This window comes from Acinonyx jubatus, chromosome A1 (assembly GCF_027475565.1).
Source record: "Acinonyx jubatus isolate Ajub_Pintada_27869175 chromosome A1, VMU_Ajub_asm_v1.0, whole genome shotgun sequence".
NCBI classification, from domain to species: Eukaryota; Metazoa; Chordata; class Mammalia; order Carnivora; family Felidae; genus Acinonyx; species Acinonyx jubatus.
In genome coordinates this window covers 92,782,675-92,802,770 of record NC_069380.1, presented here as the reverse complement: position 1 = coordinate 92,802,770, position 20,096 = coordinate 92,782,675, and the positions used below count along the sequence as shown (strand labels likewise).

The 20,096-nt window shown below is 41.1% G+C and overlaps 1 protein-coding gene across 1 annotated transcript in view; it reads left to right on the top strand.

Moving 5' to 3' along the window:
• PGGT1B (protein geranylgeranyltransferase type I subunit beta) overlaps window positions 1-20,096 on the top strand; it is a 62,489-nt gene that overhangs the window by 21,004 nt on the left and 21,389 nt on the right. The window contains exons 3-6 of the mRNA XM_027076876.2: window positions 5,754-5,821; window positions 10,012-10,163; window positions 11,976-12,108; window positions 18,431-18,476. Of these exons, the coding sequence (XP_026932677.1) occupies window positions 5,754-5,821; window positions 10,012-10,163; window positions 11,976-12,108; window positions 18,431-18,476 (399 nt within the window). The remainder of the gene's footprint in view (window positions 1-5,753; window positions 5,822-10,011; window positions 10,164-11,975; window positions 12,109-18,430; window positions 18,477-20,096) is intronic.

Genomic DNA, 20,096 nt, shown 5'->3' with positions numbered 1-20,096 from the left:
CGGAGCAGAATCTCTGCTGTCAACTCAAAGCCCAGTGTGAAGCTTGACCTCACTAACTGTGAGATCATGACTTGAGCCAAAAGCACGAGTCGGACACTTAGCCCCCCTGAGCCATCCAGGTGCCCCTCATTTACCATTTCTGAAAATCCTAGGGCCCTCAGTTCTGCTAACTCTACTCTGCCCGTGCTCTATAAATGGAACAACAAAGACTGGATGACAGCACATCTGTTTACAACATGGCTTACTGAATATGTTAGGCCTGCTGTTGAGACCTGCTCAGAAAAGATTTCCTTCAAAATATTATTGCTCACTGACAGTGTACTTGGTCACCCAAGAGCTCAGATGAAGATGTACAATGAGATGAATGTTGTTTTCATGCCTGCTAACACAGCGTCCATTCTGCAGCTCAGGGGTCAAGGAGTCATTTTGATTTCAGGTCTCATTGAAATGCACTGTAAGGCTGTAGCTGCCATAAGTAGGGATTTCCCTGATGGATGTAGGTACAATAAAATAAAAACCTTCTGGAAATGATTCCCCAGTCTAGATGCCACGAAGAACATCTGTGTTTCATGGGAAGAGGTCAAAATACATTCACAGGAGTTTGGAAGAAGTTAATTCCAACTCTCATGGATGACCTGGAGGGGTCCTAGACTTCAGTGGAGGAAGTCCCTGCAGATGTAGTGGAAACATCAGGAGAGCTAGAAGTGGAGCCTGAAGATGTGACCGAATTCCTGCAATCTCATGGTAAAACTTGAACGGATGAGGAGTTGCTCCTTATGGATGAGCAAAAAAAGTGGTTTCTTGAGATGGAACCTACCCCTGGTGAAAGTGCTATGAAGATTGTTGAAATGGCAGCACAGGATCTATTACTATTTTTTAAAGATTTTATTTTTAAGTAGTCTCTACACCCAACATGGGGCTTGAACTCACAACCCCAAGATCAAGAGTCACATGCTCTACTGACTGAGCCAGCCAGGCACCTCAAAAACACAGGATTTAGAATATTACATGAACCTAGGTGATAAAGTGGTGGCAGGAATTGAGAGGATTGAATTTTTGTTTTTTGGGTTTTTTTTGTTTTGTTTTGTTTTTTTGGTTTTTGATTATGACTTCACTGCAGAACTTTTAACAAGTTTGAATGTAGGAGCACCTGGTTGCCTCAGTTGATTAAGCCTCTGACTTGGGCTCAGGTCATGGATGATGTCACGGTTGGTGAGTTCAAGCCCCACATCGGGCTCGCTGCTATCAGCGTCCACGCTGCTTTGGATCCTCTGTCCCCTCTCTCTCCGCCCTTTCCCATGCGTGTGTGCTCTTTTTCTCTCTCTCAAAAATAAATAAACATTTAAAAAAAATTTTTGTTAAGTTTGAATGTAAACCTTTGCCTTATAATTCAGAGGTACCTGAAGATTTATATATAATTGATTTCTAGTCTCTTAGAGAAGATTGAATTTTGAAAGCAGTTCTACTATGGGTAAAATGCTGCAGAGCCTGATAGGAAGAGTCAGGCATTCAGGAGACATTGTTTTATTTTAAGAAATTGACACAGCCACCCCAGCCTGCATTCAGCAGCATTCAGCAGCCATCAACATTGAGGCAGGACCCTTTTTGAAGGGGGCTCAAGGTAGGCTTCCTAAGTGAAGTATATACTCAGACCTGAAACAGGGATGCACAACTTTCTCCCCCAACCCCCGTTTTTTTTAAGGCTTATTTTTTGTGAGATTGAGCCCCGCATCCAGCTCTGCACTGACTCTGCTGAGCCTGCTTGAGATTCTCTCCCTCTCTCTCTGCCCCACCCCCAATAAATAAACATTTAAAAACATTTTTTAAGTTTTTATTTTGAGAGAGAGTGCGCATGCACGGGCACAAGCGGGGGAGGGGCAGGGACAGAGGAAGAGGAGAAGAGAGACAGAGAAAATCCCAAGCAGGCTCTGCACTGACAGCATGGACCCCCCATGTGGGGCTCGAACTCAGGAACCATGCAATGGTAACCTGAGCCGAAACTAAGAGATGTTTGACTGAGCCACCCAGGCGCCCCAATAAATAAACATTTAAAAAAAAAAAAAGGATAATCTTTAAAGGGCATTCCTAAGGGGAAATAAGAGAGAAAAAAAAACATTAAAAAATATGTCAGTAAGCGTCCGACTTCGGCTCAGGTCATGATCTCACGGTCTGTGAGTTCGAGCCCCGCGTCGGGCTCTGTGCCGACAGCTCAGAGCCTGGAGCCTGTTTCAGATTCTGTGTCTCCCTCTCTCTCTGCCCCTCCCCTGTTCATGCTCTGTCTCTCTCTGTCTCAAAACTAAGTAAATGTTAAAAAAAAAAATTAAAAAAAAAATGTCAGGAATTAAGGAAGATAATTACAGCATCCAATGAAATATTAAGCCTAGGGAAAATACACCTTTGACATGCCTCTCCCCCAATTAGGAGGGATTAAAACAAGTGGTGATAAAGGGATAAAGACATCTGTGACTTGGTGAAGACAATTTATTTTTAGAAAAGTATAACATTACACCCAGTTTGGAGTTTGGAAGCTGTGTTAGAATTAAGATGTTCCCCCTCGCCCTCTCTCTCCCCTAAGTTCCTGTACCGTACTTATTCAAACACTAAGCACCATGGACTTTGAAGATGAAGTTAAGGTTACTGGTCAGCTGACCTCAAAATAGGGAGATGATCTGTAGGTGTTCCATGTACAGGGGAGGCCCTAGGACAGGAGAAAGATTTCAGCCCCGTTGCAGACGCTTGGGTCCAGGGGCCCAGGTGTGAGCAGTGGCAAGGGCCCCAGCTGGCGGTGATCAAAGATGTGGAGACTCAGTCCCACACACTGGACAAGTGGAAGGAACTTGGGGCCAGCTGTCCCCCAGAGCCTCCAGTAGGGAGCGCAGCCCCTGGTGGCTCTCCATTCCAGCCTGGTGAGGCTGATCTTGGACTTTGGAACTTACAGAACTGCCGGATAACAAATGGGTGTGGTTTCAAGTTAATAAGTTCTGCGATAATTTGTTATGACAACACTGACTGATACAAAGAACAGAATTCACTCTCCTGTCATTCCACACAATATTATTTTGTTTATTCCTTTCTGGGCTTTGTTGATAAGCATCCTTTGGTTAATTGTAAACATAATCACATAAATGTTCGCATCCTACCTTTTCTCTTAACTTGATCATTTCTCCATGTTGCTACATAGTTTTCCCTAATTATTAGTAGTGTCATGTTCCTTTGATGAGATATAGTATTATATTTAACCTCTTGGACTTCTGTGTTGCTTCTAAATTTTCACCAGTGTAATACTGCCCTGGGTGTTTCTGTGCATACGACCTTTCTCATATGGGAAGTTCCTGGAGTCAATTCTCAGATGTAGCATTATCCATTCAGAGTCTGAGCCTTTCTATGACTCTTATTATATAATGGCGAGTCTTAAGTGGCTTAGTCATTTAAAAGTCTTTAGCAGAGATAAAAGAACTATGTTCATTAATATCATCACCATTAGGTAATACCCTTTTTCAGATTTTTTTTGTTAATGGTGTAAGGTGGTTAGTGGAGAATTTTAAATTTAGTGGATAAAGTTCCCTAAATTGTATAAGAAATTAATGTTTAAGTTACTGTTGTAAGTTTATGAGAGATAGAAAGCTGAATAGAGTACCTGTGTTGAAAAAATAGAGTGAAAAACAGTTACTATGATTTAGTCATGTTCCAGTCCTAAGAGATATGAAACTGGTTTCTCACGTCAGAACGTATTTATAAATCTACGGGTTTTTTTTTTATTAATGATACAGTACAGTCTGCTGATACTACATTTCTATCTTCTGTGTCTATCATGCTGATTTTCTAATGGCAGTCAAACCCATAACCATTTTCTTGTTGTGGGTATAACTAATTATTCATTTATAGTTTTTTTGCAGCTTCATAAAGGTATTGTTGACATATAACACGTGTAAGTGTAAAGTATACAACATGATGTTTGATACATGAATATATTGCAGAATGATTACCACAGTCCCCTTACATAATTACCCTGTGTGAGTGTGTGGTGACAACATTTAAGATCTCTCCTAATAACTTTCAAGTGTATAACACAGTCCTATTAATTATAGTCATCATCCTGTGCATTAGCTCCCCAGAACTTACTCATCTTATAGGTAGACGTTTGTACTTTTGACTAACATCTCACCATTTCTCCCAGCTCCTGTCAACTACCATTCTGCTCTGTTTCCATGGTTCAGCCTTTTTAAATTCCACATGTAAGTGAGAACGTACAATATTTGTTTCTCTCTGACTTATTTCATGTGGCATCCATAATGTCACAAAAGGCAGAATTTGCTCTTTCATGGCTGATTAACATTCTGGATATGCGTGTGTGTGTGTGTGTGTGTGTGTGTGTGTGTGTGTGTGTGTGAAATTTTCTTTATCCACTCATCCAGTGGGTGTGTGTGTGTATGTGTGTGTGTGAGAGAGAGATTTTTTTCACTCCTCTGTTGATAGACACTTAGGTTGTTTCCATGTCTTGGCTGTTACAAATTATGTTGCAGCATTCATGGGGGTGCACATATCTCTTTGAAATGGTGATTTTGTTTCCTTTAGCCATCTACCCAGTGGTGGCATTGCTGAATCATATAGTAGTTCTGTGTATAATTTTTTGAAGAACCTCCACACTGTATTCCATAATGGCTGTACCAATTTATATTCCCACCACCAATGCACAGGGCTCCCTTTTCATGGATGTGACTTCGTTTCCAGCTTATTTTCTTTCTCAAGTTCCTAGTACTTCAAAGCAGAGTGGATGGGGTGCCTTGGTGGTTCAGTTGACCCGATTTCAGCTCAGGTCATAATCCCAGGGATCAAGCCCCACGTTGGGCTCTGAGCTGAGCATGGAGCCTGCTTCACATTCTCTCTCCCTACCCCCCACCCCGCCCTTTACCTGCTTGCATGTGTGCGTGCTCTCTCTCTAAAATAAAAAATAAAAACAAAGTAGAGTGAATCATTGGACTCAGAACAAAGGTTTGTCCGTACTAAAATACAAAGTATGGGGCGGGGGGTGCCTGGGTGGCTCATTCGGTTAAGCACCCGACTCTTGGTTTCTGCGCAGGTCATGATCTCGTGGTTTGTGAGTTTGAATCCTACATCAGGCTCCGTGATGACGGTGTGGAGCCTGCTTGGGATTTTCTCTCTCCCTTTCTCTCTGCCCCTCCCCTGCTCGCTCTCTCTGTCTCTCTCAAAAATTAATAAAAAAAAAAGTTTTTTAAATTTAAAATACAAAGTACATACATTTTTTTGTGACTAGGGCATCTTAGGTGTTTAGTTTGCTCACATATAAAGAAGCAGTAAGTTAAAATAAAAAGGCAGTGGAAGGGAAGTTAGGATTCCAGATCCAGATGTGTAATTAACTGATTGTTACTTTGAACATGTCACTTAACCTCTGGGCTTCTGTTTTCTGCTCTTTAACACGGGGTTGAGTATGTTGATCACATGAAAAATAATCGTATAGAAAAAGTTTGAAAGCATTTCACCTGCAGTGAGGTAGGCTATAAACTAAAGGTATGTGGTAGGAAATCATTATTTTGTCTCTGACTGGTTAGAAAATTAAGTGAGATTCCCATAAAGTGAGAACACACCTGGCACATGCTAGAATGAAAATGGAGACAGTGACAAAGCTTTGGTACTAAAATACTCAGTTTCTGAAAGAATATATAATTGATCTGCTTTAGAGTCTGTTCAAAAATAAAATATACTTTAAATAAGTACATGGTTTTATTTTCTAGGATCCAATCTAAATCGCTGTGGTTTCCGAGGCTCTTCATACCTGGGTATTCCATTCAACCCATCAAAGGTGAGTTCTTTCTGGGTGGGGAGGAGAGAGGAGGGAGATGGATGGATTTTAGTGGGAAAGAAAACTAAGAAATGACACAGAAGCCAGGCTTCTGTGTCTCATTATAGCTAAATATTGTCTGCTAATGTGTATTATGACCTTTACTTAAAGGAAAGTGATACCCACCCTACTTCCTGGAACTATGCACAGTATGTGTGCACGCAGAATTTGCTACCGTCACAAGTATTATGTCTCTCCTCCTATTGTTTGTGTGTCAAAATTACTGGTGATTTCCTGGAGAATTGGAAATACAGCTCTCCTGTGCTTGGTGCTTGCTCTCGAGGAAGCCAGTGAACTTCTGTGTTAGTGAAGGACTTTACATTTGGCTCATGTTTCTAAAGAATGAAACAAAAAGCTCTTGCCAAGGCAGTGATTGAAGACACATGAAGAGCAACGAATTTGAGGCAATAGGCAGGTTGTCTTTTGCCTGTTTTTTCATACTCTCTTCCTAATTTTAGAATAAATAGCAGTAATTTGGGAGAAGACAGCATGTTTTCATAGAGGCACTGGTTCAGCTTTCTTCCTCTGCCTTAGGCTGTAGATCACCTTGCCTGTGTCAAGGTCATGTGAATTTGCCAAGATGTGTCTAATCACGTGTGCCCGCTGCTTTTAGCAAGGAATCTAAAAACAAAGAATTCACAAAATCTGTTCCCTTTTTGCTGTGCATGTAATATTTTCCCGCTGATGCTGGTCCTCAGGAAGATGGCTGTCCCATTACTCGTATTGGACAGGCTCTCTGGGTGCCGTGCCATGTGGTCATGACAACTGCTTTATAGTGCCGTACCTTATTCAGACGCTTACCTGCCCTCGTTGAAATAAAGCTGGACTTTGATAACATTACTTGTAAAAGACAATCCCCTTCTGTACCCCCTTCTGAAGACAATTTTATTTATTTATTTTTAAATGCTTATTTGTTTTTGAGAGAGAAAGAGAAAGCAAGTGGGGGAGGGGCAGAGGGGGAAGGGAGGAGGATCCGAGGTGGGCTCTGCGCTGACAGCAGAGAGCCCAGTGCAGGGCTAGAACTCACAGACTGCGAGATCGTGACCTGAGGTGAAGTCCAATGCTCAACCAACTAAGCCACCCAGGTGCCACCCCCAACACGTTTTTTTAAATAACAAGAATAAAATTTAAAAACACAAAAACATTTTTGCTTTGGTTTACAGAGTCTCCCGAAACCTCTTTTTGGCTCTAATTCACCTAGACCCCTGGCATCTTCTGGGGGAGGTTGGGTCCCACTCCATGCCACGTTGTGTTCGTCTGAATTTGAGTGGTGGAAGGAGCAGGAGACTCCAGTGGACTCATGTAGGCCCCCCAGGAGCAGTTGGCTCAGAGTCGTCGAGAATCTGAAGAGGCACATGGGATTTCCCGACACAGTACATAAATACAGTAGTGTCAGCAATTTTTCTTACGAATTCACCAAACCACCCTGTCTGGTAAATGCCCCAGGACCTTCCAGGGCCATAGAGAACTTTTCAGGAAACACTGATGGAGCCTCTCCGCCTACTCTTCTCACTGTTTTCCTTCACAAATTCTGTATTGTCTCTTAAATTATGTGTTGTCCCCAGTACATGCTAAATATCCAGAATTTTCTTTCTCTGCATTGCTTTTACTTTTTCTTCTACCTATGAAGCCGCCTCTCTTTCCTCGCCTCGCCTCGCCTCGCCCCTCCCCTCCCCTCCCCTCCCCTCCCTTCCCTTCCCTTCCCTCCAAGTTCCTCTTCTGGCACAGACAAGAATCCTTTATTTAAAGCTTTGTGTTACTTTGTGTCCCTCATGACGCTTTTATGTCCTACTTCGTATTGTAATTACTTGATCTGCCCTTAAGGTTAAGCTCCACATTTGATTTGTGTTTGGATTCCCCCTGGTACTTTTAACCTAGTAGGTGTTTACTTTAAGTACCAAGAAATGAAATGGGCTGTGGGAGTTGTAAGAAGGCTGTTACAAATGTGGAATAGAATAGCTGGGAGTACCAGAGTTTCAGTTGAAGGGAGGAACTCAGAATGAATTCTAAGTGTTAGCAAGATGAAAATTTGTTTGGCCTGTTTGTGAGACCATATAAGGAATTGTAGATGTAAGGCCAGATGGGTAGGGTGGTGTCAGATTATAGAAGGTCTTGAACACTGTGCAAACTTGTTCTGTGAGGAACCACAGAAGGTCAGTGAGCAGAAAAATAATGTGATTTCCTGCCTGGTGGTTCTGGGACCCTAGTTCATGACTCCCAAGAAGTACTGGCCCTTTGGGTATCTGCCTTGTGCTTGCATCGTCACCAAGATAACCAGCATCTTTATCACAGTAACTTTATTTAACCCTCACAATAACCCCATGAGGGAGGTACTAATATCCGCATTCTAGTAGGAGGAATGAAGCAGGCCAGTGAGTAGTATAGCCAAGATTTGATGCATTTCACCGGTTGTAGAAGTTAACATTTATTATAATTTTTTAAAATTTTATTTTTAATGTTTTTATTTCTGAGAGAGAGAGAGAGAGAGAGAGAGAGAGCGCGCATCAGTGGGGGAGGGACAGAGAGAGAGGTAGACACAGAATCTGAAGCAGGCTCCGGGCTGTCAGCACAGAGCCCGACTCAGGGCTTGAACTCATGAACCACGAGATCATGACCTGAGCAAAGTCAGAGGTTTAACTGACTGAGCCACCCAGGTGCCCCGAAGTTAACGTTTATTATAGTAGGTGAGGAGTCTGCTTGAACCAGAACCTTGGTACAAGCTTCACTTTCGCTTTCCAGTATGCTGAGCAGTTACTCTAGAATTTGGAGCAATTATTGATGAACCTAAACTGAGATAGAAGGGAAACCAGTGAGAGAGATGAATTTTAAAATACACTCTTATTCTTTCAAAACTAAAATGTTCTTCGTTGTGTGTCAACTACACTTCAATTAAAAAAAAAAAGCGCTTAAGACATTCTTAAACTTACATAAATTAGTACATTGTGAAATCTTACATTTTTCAGGTGAAATATTTTTTTTTTTTAGTGACTGATTCATAGGATCAGCTGATTATTTGAAATTAATTGTAAAACTCTGAATGCTTTTTTTTGTTTTTTTTAAGTTTATTTATTTATTTTGACAGAGAGCACAAGCTGGAGGGAGGCAGAGAGAGGGAGAGACAGAATCCCAAGCAGCTTCTGCACCATCAGTGCAGAGCCCGACGTGGGGCTCAAACTCACAAACCGTGAGATTGTGACCTGAGCCGAGCTCAAGAGTTGGACACTTAATCATGTGTGCCACCCAGGTCCCCCTAAAACTCTGAATACTTTGTATATTGTGGGACATCAAGTTACTTGGCATAGTAAACACTTTTTTTAAATCCAGATTTTATCAATGCCAGTGCCAGTGCCTAGGGTCTTTACAGGATTTCCTATATGAGTCACATATTTTGTAGCTTAAGAGTTCTTTGATAACTGTGGTTATCTTTTGTTGAAACAGTCAGAGTGGTAAAACAAATCCGACACAACGTGGTAATGCTTCCTGGTAAGACTTCTCCGCTCCGCCTCAGCAATTTGCTGGTCTGATAGTCTTCCAGAACACTTTTTGCCAGCAGGATGCGTTGGGCTCTAAATTTTAAAAGTTACACTGTTTTATTTCTAGAGATTTTTTTCAGTTTTGGTAACAGAGCTCTTTGCTTTTTGTTATTCTAAGTGCTAATATGTTTTAAAGACTCATTAAATTGTATATGGGAGCAGAATGAGGTTTTTCAACTGTGTTGTTTTGTAATATTTTTATATGGTGGTCACTATGGTTTTTAATTTGGATTTATACAGTAAAAGGATTTTTATTTCTTTCATAAATTGTTTCTGTTTGAAAAGCTCTATGCTTTTCTAACTTCTTGAGACTTAAGTTATCAGTGATATGGTTGATGACATTTGAAGTTCAAATAATTTGGTTTATTTGTGTAAAAGCACTACTTCCCTGAAGCTTTAGATTTGCAGGATAAGTTTAAGAATTGTGTAGCCTGCAAAGTATGTGATTATACTTACATTGAGTCATGTAAAATGGAGGTTTGCTTTTTCAATCAGGTGTCAGTACAAATCAGTATAAACATTGCATTTTCCTAGTTCCTGAAACCTTGCATTAGATTGCTTAATGAAGTAAGTTTTCAGTTTACTAGTTCATTAACATTATGTTTATTTTAAATTTAGAATCCTGGAACAGCTCATCCTTATGATAGTGGCCACATAGCAATGACCTACACTGGCCTTTCGTGCTTAGTTATTCTTGGAGATGACCTAAGCCGAGTAAATAAGGAAGCTTGCTTAGCGGGCTTGAGAGCTCTTCAGCTGGAAGATGGGAGGTATGGGTCACTCTTTGATTTTTTTTTTTCCCTTTTCTTTCTGTCTTTCTTTCTTGGAAAAATTTTATACAAGTAAAAAATGGGTACAGTACTGTACTAGAACTTTAGGGTTTATCATAAACCCTTATTAGAACCACCTGAAGTTCACTGTACATACATAAAGTTTGTATGTACTTTCTTTTTCAAAAAAAGAAAAAAAGATCCAAGATTTTTTATGTGAGTAAAGAGAAATCACACTAGCAGAACTCCTTTCTTCCTCTCTGTTTTTAAGTGACACAGTAAATAGATTCATAAATAAGTGGTTGAATGGTTTCATTTGTAAGATGGATTTTAATTTACCTTCTCGGTGAAAAAAATGGATATTTTGAAGTAAGCATACATTTAATCTGAACTTTATTACTTAAGACATAGTGATTGGGGGGAGAAAGGGATGAACGCTGAGTATTAGATGCTAGTGTAAGTGGTTTCAATGACATTTATAAAAGATAGAAAAAGAACTTAGTGTATTTATTAATATTTGGTGGTTTGTATGGTATATCTGGAGTTTTAAGGGGAAAATTGTTTTCAAATCTAGGAAATGACAAAGCAGTAGTGATCCTGTTTAGTGAAGAGATTTTGTAAACAAATTCTGCTATATTGTTAAGTCAGTGCTCCATCTATTAATAGCTCTATTTAACTGTCAAGGTTTAAAAACACAGCTCTCGGGGAGCACCTGGGTGGCTCAGTCGGTTAAGCGTCTGACTCTTAGTTTCAGCTCAGGTCGTGATCTCACGTTCGTGAGGCTGAGCCCCACATCAGGCTCTGCACTGGCAGCACGGAGGAGCTTGCTAGGGATTCTCTCTCTCCCTCTTTCTGCCCTTCCCCTGCTCGTGCACGCTCTCTCTCTCTGTCTCTTTCTCTCTCTCTCTCTAGACTTAAAAAAAAAAAAACAAAAAACCTTCCCTCAGGCATGTGGCTGGCTCAGTCAGTGGAGCATGTGACTCTTGACCTCCCAGTTGTGAGTTCAGGCCCCACATTTGGTGTAGAGTTTACTTAAAATCTTGAAACACTGGTGTCATTAACTGAAAGATAAAGGTTATTGTCAAAGCAAATGATGATAAATACAATTAAAGAAAAAAAAACCACCCCTCTCGGTGAGGGGAAGACTAATGTAGACACATAAGATATTTTATCATTAATTGGAAATACTGCAAAACTGAATCTTGACCTCAGCCAGCACATGTGACTGATACCTCCAAGTTTCGGTGTAGTCTTTGATTATTGCCACTGTATCCCTTTTATAAATAAAGAAATAGATACCAGGCACAGACTGTTACTTCTCTTGAAACTAATGGAATAGGTAAAAATTGAATTACAGCACAATATGATCAGTTAGTGGTTATCTACATATACATTTGGAAGAAATTTCACACATCAAAACTTGGGTTTGGGAATTTCTTACTATTCAGTAGGTCCTGTGTTTTACCTGCGCCATTCCCCCCATTCTCACGCTAGCGTGCCACAACTGTGGTAGGGAGCAAATAAACTTACTCTGAGTGGTAGCATCTGGTAAGGAGTAACTGGTAGTGTGGAAAGCTACCCAGAAATCAGAACTTGGGAGCAGAGGGTGATTTAGAGATCATTTTATATTTTTCGAGTACTAGTTCTATTTGTTGACTTAATACAAGTAGTATATGGTTTTTAAATCTGTATTTAATAATAGGTTTTTCTGTGACAAAAGACATGAAGCCCGTGTTTCTCACCCACCCTGCAAGAAAATAAAAAAAATAAATTCTGCCATGTAATCGTGTGTCATACTGTTATTACTTCCAGTTTCTGCGCAGTCCCTGAAGGCAGTGAAAATGACATGCGATTTGTATACTGTGCTTCCTGCATTTGCTATATGCTCAACAACTGGTCTGGCATGGATATGAAAAAAGCCATCAATTACATTAGAAGAAGTATGGTGAGTTACGTTGATAAATCGACTATTTTAGATCATTATTGCTGCTATATGGGAGCTGCAGTAAAATGCACGTCTCCTCTTTCTTCCACCAAGAATCTGGAAATCAGGTTAGTAGCATTGCTTTTTAGATACTTTGTATAATCAGAACAGCCATATAGAAATAATTGTGAAGGGCAGATTGATTCATTGGCCATTAAAATTTAAATGTAATTTATGTCTGAAGAAACAAATGTCTTTACTAGAAAGAAATTGGTCAGCCCTAGAAGAAAAAAGAAGCAAAATCTCAAAGGCACGTGTTTGATAAACTGTCCTTGCAGGGGTCAGTGGAGAGCCCTGGCCAAGCATAGTAGAGATTTATGGTGTCTTTGAGGAGACTGTTTCTATATTTGGTGTGAGGTGGGAGTTCCATAAGTCATTTGACTAGCAGAGACCAAATATAACAAGATTGACTGGGCTAGCAATAGATTTTGGATCATTTTTGTTAATAATTTGACGTGTGCTTTTTTTTTTTTCAATCTAAGGTTTATTTTTAAGGAGAATATCAAATGGAAATGTTATTCTTTCACAGTACAATTTAATCTTCTCATTGGCAGTCGTAAGGAAAGCTCAGTCTCAGCCAGAATTATCTTTTGCTTTACTTTTCCGTCTCTTATATGAAACTGGAGACGTAGAAGTGTTGCTTCCCAAGTTTATTACTTCCCGAATACTGAGTTTTTAGTTTTAAAGATTAGACTATTTTCGGCTGTTAATTCAACTTTCACTTAGTGTTTCAAAATGAAAATTAATTTCTTAGAGGAATGAAACTGTTTTTAATTGAATGTGTGAATGTGGATCAGATTTTATAGAATGTGGATCAGGCATTTTTAAAAGCCTGTGGAGTCCAAAAGAACAGAGCCTGAAAGGAGTTTTAAAAGAAACAGAGATTTATGTGCTGTAGAAGGATAGGTGATGATGTGGTTTGGCATGAACATTAAGGAAGTGACCCTGTGTCACTCCTCAGCGTGTTGTCTTTGGGAGTGTAGCATACTGACTTGCCCTGTTACCAGTGATAGTAAGTTTTGATCACTCGATTAAGGTGGTGTATGCCGTATTTTTCTCTGTAGAGTTAGAATTTTTCCACCTAGAAGGATTCAGTATCTTGTGGCGAGATGTTTTGGAGACTGTCAAATAATCTGTCCTTCATCAGACTTTATCCAACTATAATAAGATTGTCTGGGCTAACAGGTTCTTTGTCTGCTAGTGTTGGTATGCAATTGATTTTCCAGCTGTGTCATTTCTTCTGTAATTTTCAGTTGAAATTCTGCTTTTAGAAAAAGATTTCTCTTTCTCTGTCTATCCATATCACCTTGAACTCCAGATTCTTATTTGATCCAGTGGGCTATTACCTGTTACTATCATTATATATTTTAATGGTCAGATTGTCCCAGATTCAGCCGGTGAGAACCCCTTCAAGCAGATGCTTGTGCCTTTTTTTGTCTCTCCCCCTGTATGCTTTGAGCAGCCCTTTGCTTTCTGCCACAAGATATTCCAGGTTCATCTTTTACTTTCCTAGCCATAGCCCAGGAATCGATCATTTTTTCAAGGAGCCCTGGTTCTTATCGGAGGATGGTGTGTAGAAATGAGGATTTGGGCCCTGGCTATGATCATGGCCCTGGGTAGCATTGCTTCTAGCCCCTCTCTCAGCAAGCCAAGCTAGGAAATGTGCACATGCATGCGTCTATACACAAACACACCCTCCCTTACACATAGCTCTCTGTTACTTTACATATGTATTAAAAACCGTGAGTCCTGTTGATGCCTCGGATTTTAGTCCGACACCACAGGGTTCCTTTCTGTCTAATATTTATTTATTTTTGAGAGGGTGGGGAGGAAGGGAGGGGCAGAGAGAGGGAGAGAGAGAATCCCAAGCAGGCTCTGTGCTGTCAGTTAGAGCTCAATGCGGGGCTCGATGTCCTGAACCATGAGATCATGACCTGAGCCAAAACCAAGAGTTGGATACTTAGCCTACTGAGCCACCCAGGCGCCCTCCACAGAGTTCCTTTTTAATCATCCTCCTTTTTTTGTTTTTTTTTGTAACTCCCTTCTCTGATGGTGACCAACCTGGTTACCGTTATCCAGAATACATTGTCTCTTTGTTTTGAACCTGAGGGTATGTAAATCAAAATACCATATTTAAGAAATACTTGAGTTACTTCTTTTATTCCCCCCTTTGCTATGGTTATGTTATTTTTTTTAAATATAGTTGAGTTTGTTTCTGTTTGGGTTCCATTTTAGAGTTTGCCCCAATTTTGTTGATTTTTTTAAAAACTTACTTAATATTTGGGGGCACCTGGGTGGCTCAGTCAGTTAAGTATCCGACTTTGGCTCAGGTCATGATCTCATGGTTCGTGGGTTCAAGCCCCATGTCGGGCTCTGTGCTGACTGCTCAGAGCCTGCAGCATGCTTCAGATTCTGTCTCTGGCTCTCTCTGCCCCTCCCTTGCTTGTGCTCTGTCTCTAAAATAAATATTAAAAAAAATTTTTTTAAACTTACTTAATATTTGAAATACTGACTTGGTTCTGAAAGTGAGAGCTGTACAAAAAGAGATATTCCAAGATGTGTAATTCCCTGTCTCCTGTCCCTTTTGTCTTTGGTCCCTTCCTAACTCCCCCTTTCCTAACATTTGTTTTTATCACCACTCTGTAGGGAACCAATCTCATTAGTGTTTGGTTTGGCCTTCCTGTATTTCTTCTTGATGAGCAGATATGTACATTTTTTTTAAAGTTTATTTATTTATTTTGAGAACGAGGGAGAGCATGGGGGGGAGGGGGAGAGAAAGAGAGGAGAGAGAGAGAATCCCAAGCAGGCTCCATACTGTCAGCACAGAGTCCAGTATGGGGCTCGAACTCAGGGACCGTGAGAGCACGACCTGAGCCAAAATCAAGAGTCAAATGCTTAACTGACTAAGCCACGCAGGCACCCCCAGATGTGTACGTTTTTATTGTTCATTCTTATCAAAAAAACTAAGATACTTAGTTTTGTACTATTCCATTCCATAAATGACTTTTTTGAATTCTTCCATAGGTGGAGTACATATTTTCCGAATGTAAAACAGTGTTGAAACTAATAACCATCTTCATATGCATTTATGTGTTGGAGACAGATTTTCAGAATGAATTCCTAATAGTGTGGTTTTTTTGATCTAAAGGAAAATACATATTTAGTTTTATCAGATGTTGCCATTTTCTCTCCAAAAAAGGGGTGGACCAGTTTATATTCCCAGCACTGTAGGCGAGTGCCTTTTCCACACTGCCTCTCAGTGGAATGAGTTGTCGTCCTCTTTAATTTTTATCCGTCTTGTGTGGGTGAGAAATGCTCTCTCGGTGTATTTTTAATTTGCATTTCGAGTAAGCTTGACCATTTTCTGCACTCCCAGGACTCTACAGAACCAGGCCACAGGCCACATTTAGCCTGTAGCCCATAGTTAGCTAACCCCAAGTTCCAGTCCGTTTTTTGCTTTGTTCTCTAGGTACTCCAATTTTGTGTATGTTCTTTCTTCTTTGCTTGTCTTTCATTTCAGTCATTTTCTCTCTGACCTTTTTGACTTCTGTATCCCAGTTTTAGTCTCTTGGCTGTTTTCTGCCTTTTCTTCAGTGTCCCTTATTGTCTTTTCTTTTGAGACTACTATTCCTTGGTCTTATTATTCCTTATTTTCTTCTGTTTCTTCCCTGCAGTCATTGAACTTCATTTCTTCCTACTGTTTGTCCTTTCTGTTCTTAATTTTCAGTTTCATTTTCATACCCCCAGCTGCTTGCCTGATAGTAAGCACCTGAGTTTGGGGTGCTGTATTACACTTTTCTTCTGTTTTATGGCCATTTTGGGGAAATGGGGGCAGATTTGCATACACCGAGATGTTTTCATTCATTTGCTGTGTTTTCTTTCCAGAGTTACTTCATAAAGATTTGTCTGTTTAGTCATTTCATGGATATTCTTTTTTCTTACACAAGCCCCTATTTGAGTGTACTCTTGGGGTGCCTGAGTGGTTCAGTTGGTAAAGTTTCCAACTCGGTTTGGGCTCAGGTCATGAACTCACAGTTGGGTGAGATTGAGCCCCACACCGGGCTCTGTGCTGACAGTGCCAAGCCTGCTTGGAATTTCTTTCTCCCTCTCTCTCTGCCCCCTGCTGGCTCGCTCGTGCTCTCTCTCTCTCTCTCTCTCTCTCAAAAAATAAATATTTTTAAAAAACCCAGAGTACACTCTTTTCAACCAATCAAGTGTGACTTCTTTCAGGAGTTTTTGTGGAGTTTGATTTTGTGGTTGTTTTGTGTTTGTGTTTTTCATGCTGGGGAAAGTGTTGTGTGTTCATGATTTTCTGGTAGGAGAGAGGTTGTTTTTCTTGTTTCTCAGGGTCTCTTAATGTTGCTCCTTTGAGCATCCTTTATTACCTGATCTGCAGAGGGCCTGTCTCCCTTCCTTGTTAACTTGATTTACCAAAGTCATGCCCTGTGAGTGCTGTAGATTCTGAGGTCCTTTCCAGCAGTCAGGGCTCTGTTCTGTCAGAACTTAGGCCGTCCAGGCAGCGCTCGCTTTGCATGGTGGAGCCAGACTGTGACAGAGACTGTGACAGAGACTGTCACTGTCACTTCAGCTGAAGTGAGGACAGTGATCTGAGTCATGGGGGGCAGGAAGGAATCAGCACTGCTCTGTGACCCGTACCAACTTGTTGCCACAATGTCAAACTCTCTAGCAGTTACAGATGTACAGAGAATTTTTTTAAGTGGTGAAACCAGTTTTAGTACATTGTAATTTAAAACATTAGAAGTAGTGAGAGTTAAAGTGTTTGGGGGAAAAAAAGTATATGTATAGAGGGAGAGAGGAGGGAGAGGGAGTAGTTTGAACGGTGTTTGCCTTGGTTTTGTTGTGTAACTTACGATATGGGGTAAACATCTTTTCTGTCATGGTAAATGATTGGACTCCTTCCTAGGTTTGTAGCAGCATCCAACCTTTTATCCTTTGTGGTGTCATTGTTGTGAAATAACTTGAAGGATTCCTTTCCTGTGAAGTTTTTTGCCAGCATCCCTTCTCTAGAATGTCTCCATCCTTGTCATCATGGCCATTGTCCCCACTTAGATGCTCTGCCTTCACTTACTCTTCTGACGTCGTATCTGGTCTCAGACAGTGGTGCTGTCCATATTCTTATGATCAGCTATTTCTAAGCTCCGTGTTTGATCTCATTTTCACTTCTAGTGGTACTGCTTTTCGTTTCTTTACTGCACTTTTATCTTTGGTGGCCAGTCTATTCTGGTTCTGTTTTTGGAAAACGTCATGTGGGTTTATTACTAAGACAAAGAGACAACGCACCCCTACGCTTTGCTGTCCGTGCATGAACTGAATAATAAGCGCAGTGACCCGTGACTAACAGACTTTGAAAAAGAGGACTGGATTGGTTACTGATTGTGATGCACATCTGTTATTCACGTAGCGATTTGTGAGCTGAGGTGCTAGCATCAAGTTTGTACTCCGCGCAGTTGCCCACAGTTAATACACCGTGGGGACTGACATTTGAATCCGTATCGTGTTGTTTAAGTTATGGTACCCAGACTTCGTAATATCAGATCTGCACAAAGCAAAGACTGCCTGTCCTTCGCCAGCCTAAGGTGGACCTTCTCCTTTTGGCAGTAATTTTAGATGAGTCTCAGGCCTCCCATTGGCTCCCTGCCACTCCCTTCCTCACGATTTTCCGTACACTTCCCTCACTCTCTGCAGAAAGGTGGCGGGATGTGAGAGGCAGCTTGCTGGGATTTGACGTTTCTTTTTCTACAGGCAGGTAATTTATAGCTTCGTGTGTCTTCCAGCTTCTCTAAGGTTTCAGTTTTATATAGTTGCATTGTTGTTCTGTTTTGATTTTGCAGGATGTGTGGGGAGATCCAAAGGTAGGCAGGCACTGTGATCCTTGGCTGCCCAAAAGTCTCAAAATAGACTTGTTTCATGTTTATAATATTTTATGAGTATAGAGTCTCCATTTTCCTTCAACTTGTATATTCTTGCAATAGGAAAAGAGTAAGGCTTGGGTCTTTTTATTGGTAGAAATCAAATCTATAGATGCTATCTGAACAATCTATCTCAGAATGTGCAAACTGTATGCGTTTAGTGATTTCACTTGGTGGATAAGATAAGATCAGGTACTTGAAAATGCTCGAACTACCCCTTTGTAGGAAAGAATGAGTATTTTAGAAGATATAAGGGAGAAATAAAAGTGGATCAAGAAACAAAAAATTAGCATGAGGACTTACTTATTTTTTATCCTTTCCCTATTAAACTGAACAATGTTTTTCTTTTTCAGTCCTATGACAATGGGCTGGCACAGGGAGCTGGACTTGAATCTCATGGTAAGACATCTTAACATAAATGAACGTGTAGTTTCTTTTGTCCCTTTAAATAACATCATGGTGTCTTCGACATGGAGGCCCCCAGAGGTTTGTGTCAGCCTGTGGCACGGCCTGGCTGTCTTCTTTCCTACTCCTTTCTTTTGACAACTTGTGCCAGTTTGAACCGCTCCTTGGTCAGTAATCAGAGATTATTCAGACGGGATATTCATACTTTTCTAGTAATGTTTTCTATTTACCTATTTGAGTGTTAGCTGCATGAAAATATCCTGGGGTGATTTCTCAAGCTAGCACTAGAAAACACCAAGTTTTCTTGTTTGGCATAACGCTGAAGGGCTCAATGCAGAATTGTTAGGCATGAATTTGTGAAGAAAGGAACATTTTTAATCTAATAGTCTTTAGTCATAGTCAGAAAATGTTTTGCTGCATAGAGTATGTGCATTGATACAATTTCTCCTTTCCCCATTTTCCCCACTTTGGGCGGAACCAGAATACAGGGAGCTACATCAGTAGCCTGATGTCTTTCAAATTGACTATTCGCATGTAGGAGTAAATAAACTGCCATGCTCTTTCAATTTCTTTTTTTTTAAAGATTTATTTTTGGGTAATCTCTACCCCCAAGTGTGGGGCTCGAACTCACAACCCCGAGATCAAAGTCGCACACTCCACTATGGGAGCAGCCAGGCGCCCCAGCCATGCTCTTTTTTTTTTTAAAAAAGAGAGAGCCGAGGGGCGCCTGGGTGGCTCAGTTGGTTGAGCATCCGACTTCGACTCAGGTCATGATCTCGCACTTCGTGGGTTCGGGCCCCGCGTCAGGTTCTGTGCTGACAACTCGGAGCCTGGAGCCTGCCTCGGATTTTGTGCCTCCCTCTCTCTCTGCCCCAGCCCACTCGCATTCTGTCTCTGTCTCTCTCAAAAATAAATAAACTTGGGAAAAAAAAAAAAAAGAGAGAGAGAGAGAGCCTAGATCAAGGAGGCTCTCTGAGTGAACTCCTTAGGTTTCCTCTTTATTACAGCAACCTGTCTGTGCCTGCAGCATGGCAGAGCAGTGAGAATGGGTCTCAGCCCTGGTACCCACAATGGGACCTGGCTCCTCAGTCTCTCTGACAGACTGGAAATAATTGGATCTTTCTTTAACTTTAAGATTGTTAGGATTCCGAGAGATAAGGGGGAAAGTGGTTTGTAAACTATAAAACACGTTTTATAAAAGGACACTTTTTACATACACTCTCTGGCCCCGTATCTTTGGATTTCCCTGGGGACCTTGTCCTCTCAGGTCTCTCCTCCCTGTCACGCATCTTCACTCCCTCCTTCGATGTAGGTATTTGTAAAGTGTGTATCGCTAAGGGGTATGTAGCGGACTGTGTCAGCGTTTCCTCTGAAGCCATCCTGTAGTTGGGACGCCATGATTCCATGTGTGCCTGAGTCTGTGTGAGATCGGGGCTGTGGCAAGCCACCGTAGTCTTTCTGTCACCGGTCACCACCACTTGGTGAGGAGGGATGTGTACTCGTACTTGTGCAAAGGGGAAGTCTGGTGTCTGCGAATTTCCCAGAAGAGAGGGTCTCGTGCTCGCTGTTGTAGAGGGTGTTAACGGGCACTCTGGCTGAGGGGAGATGTTACCA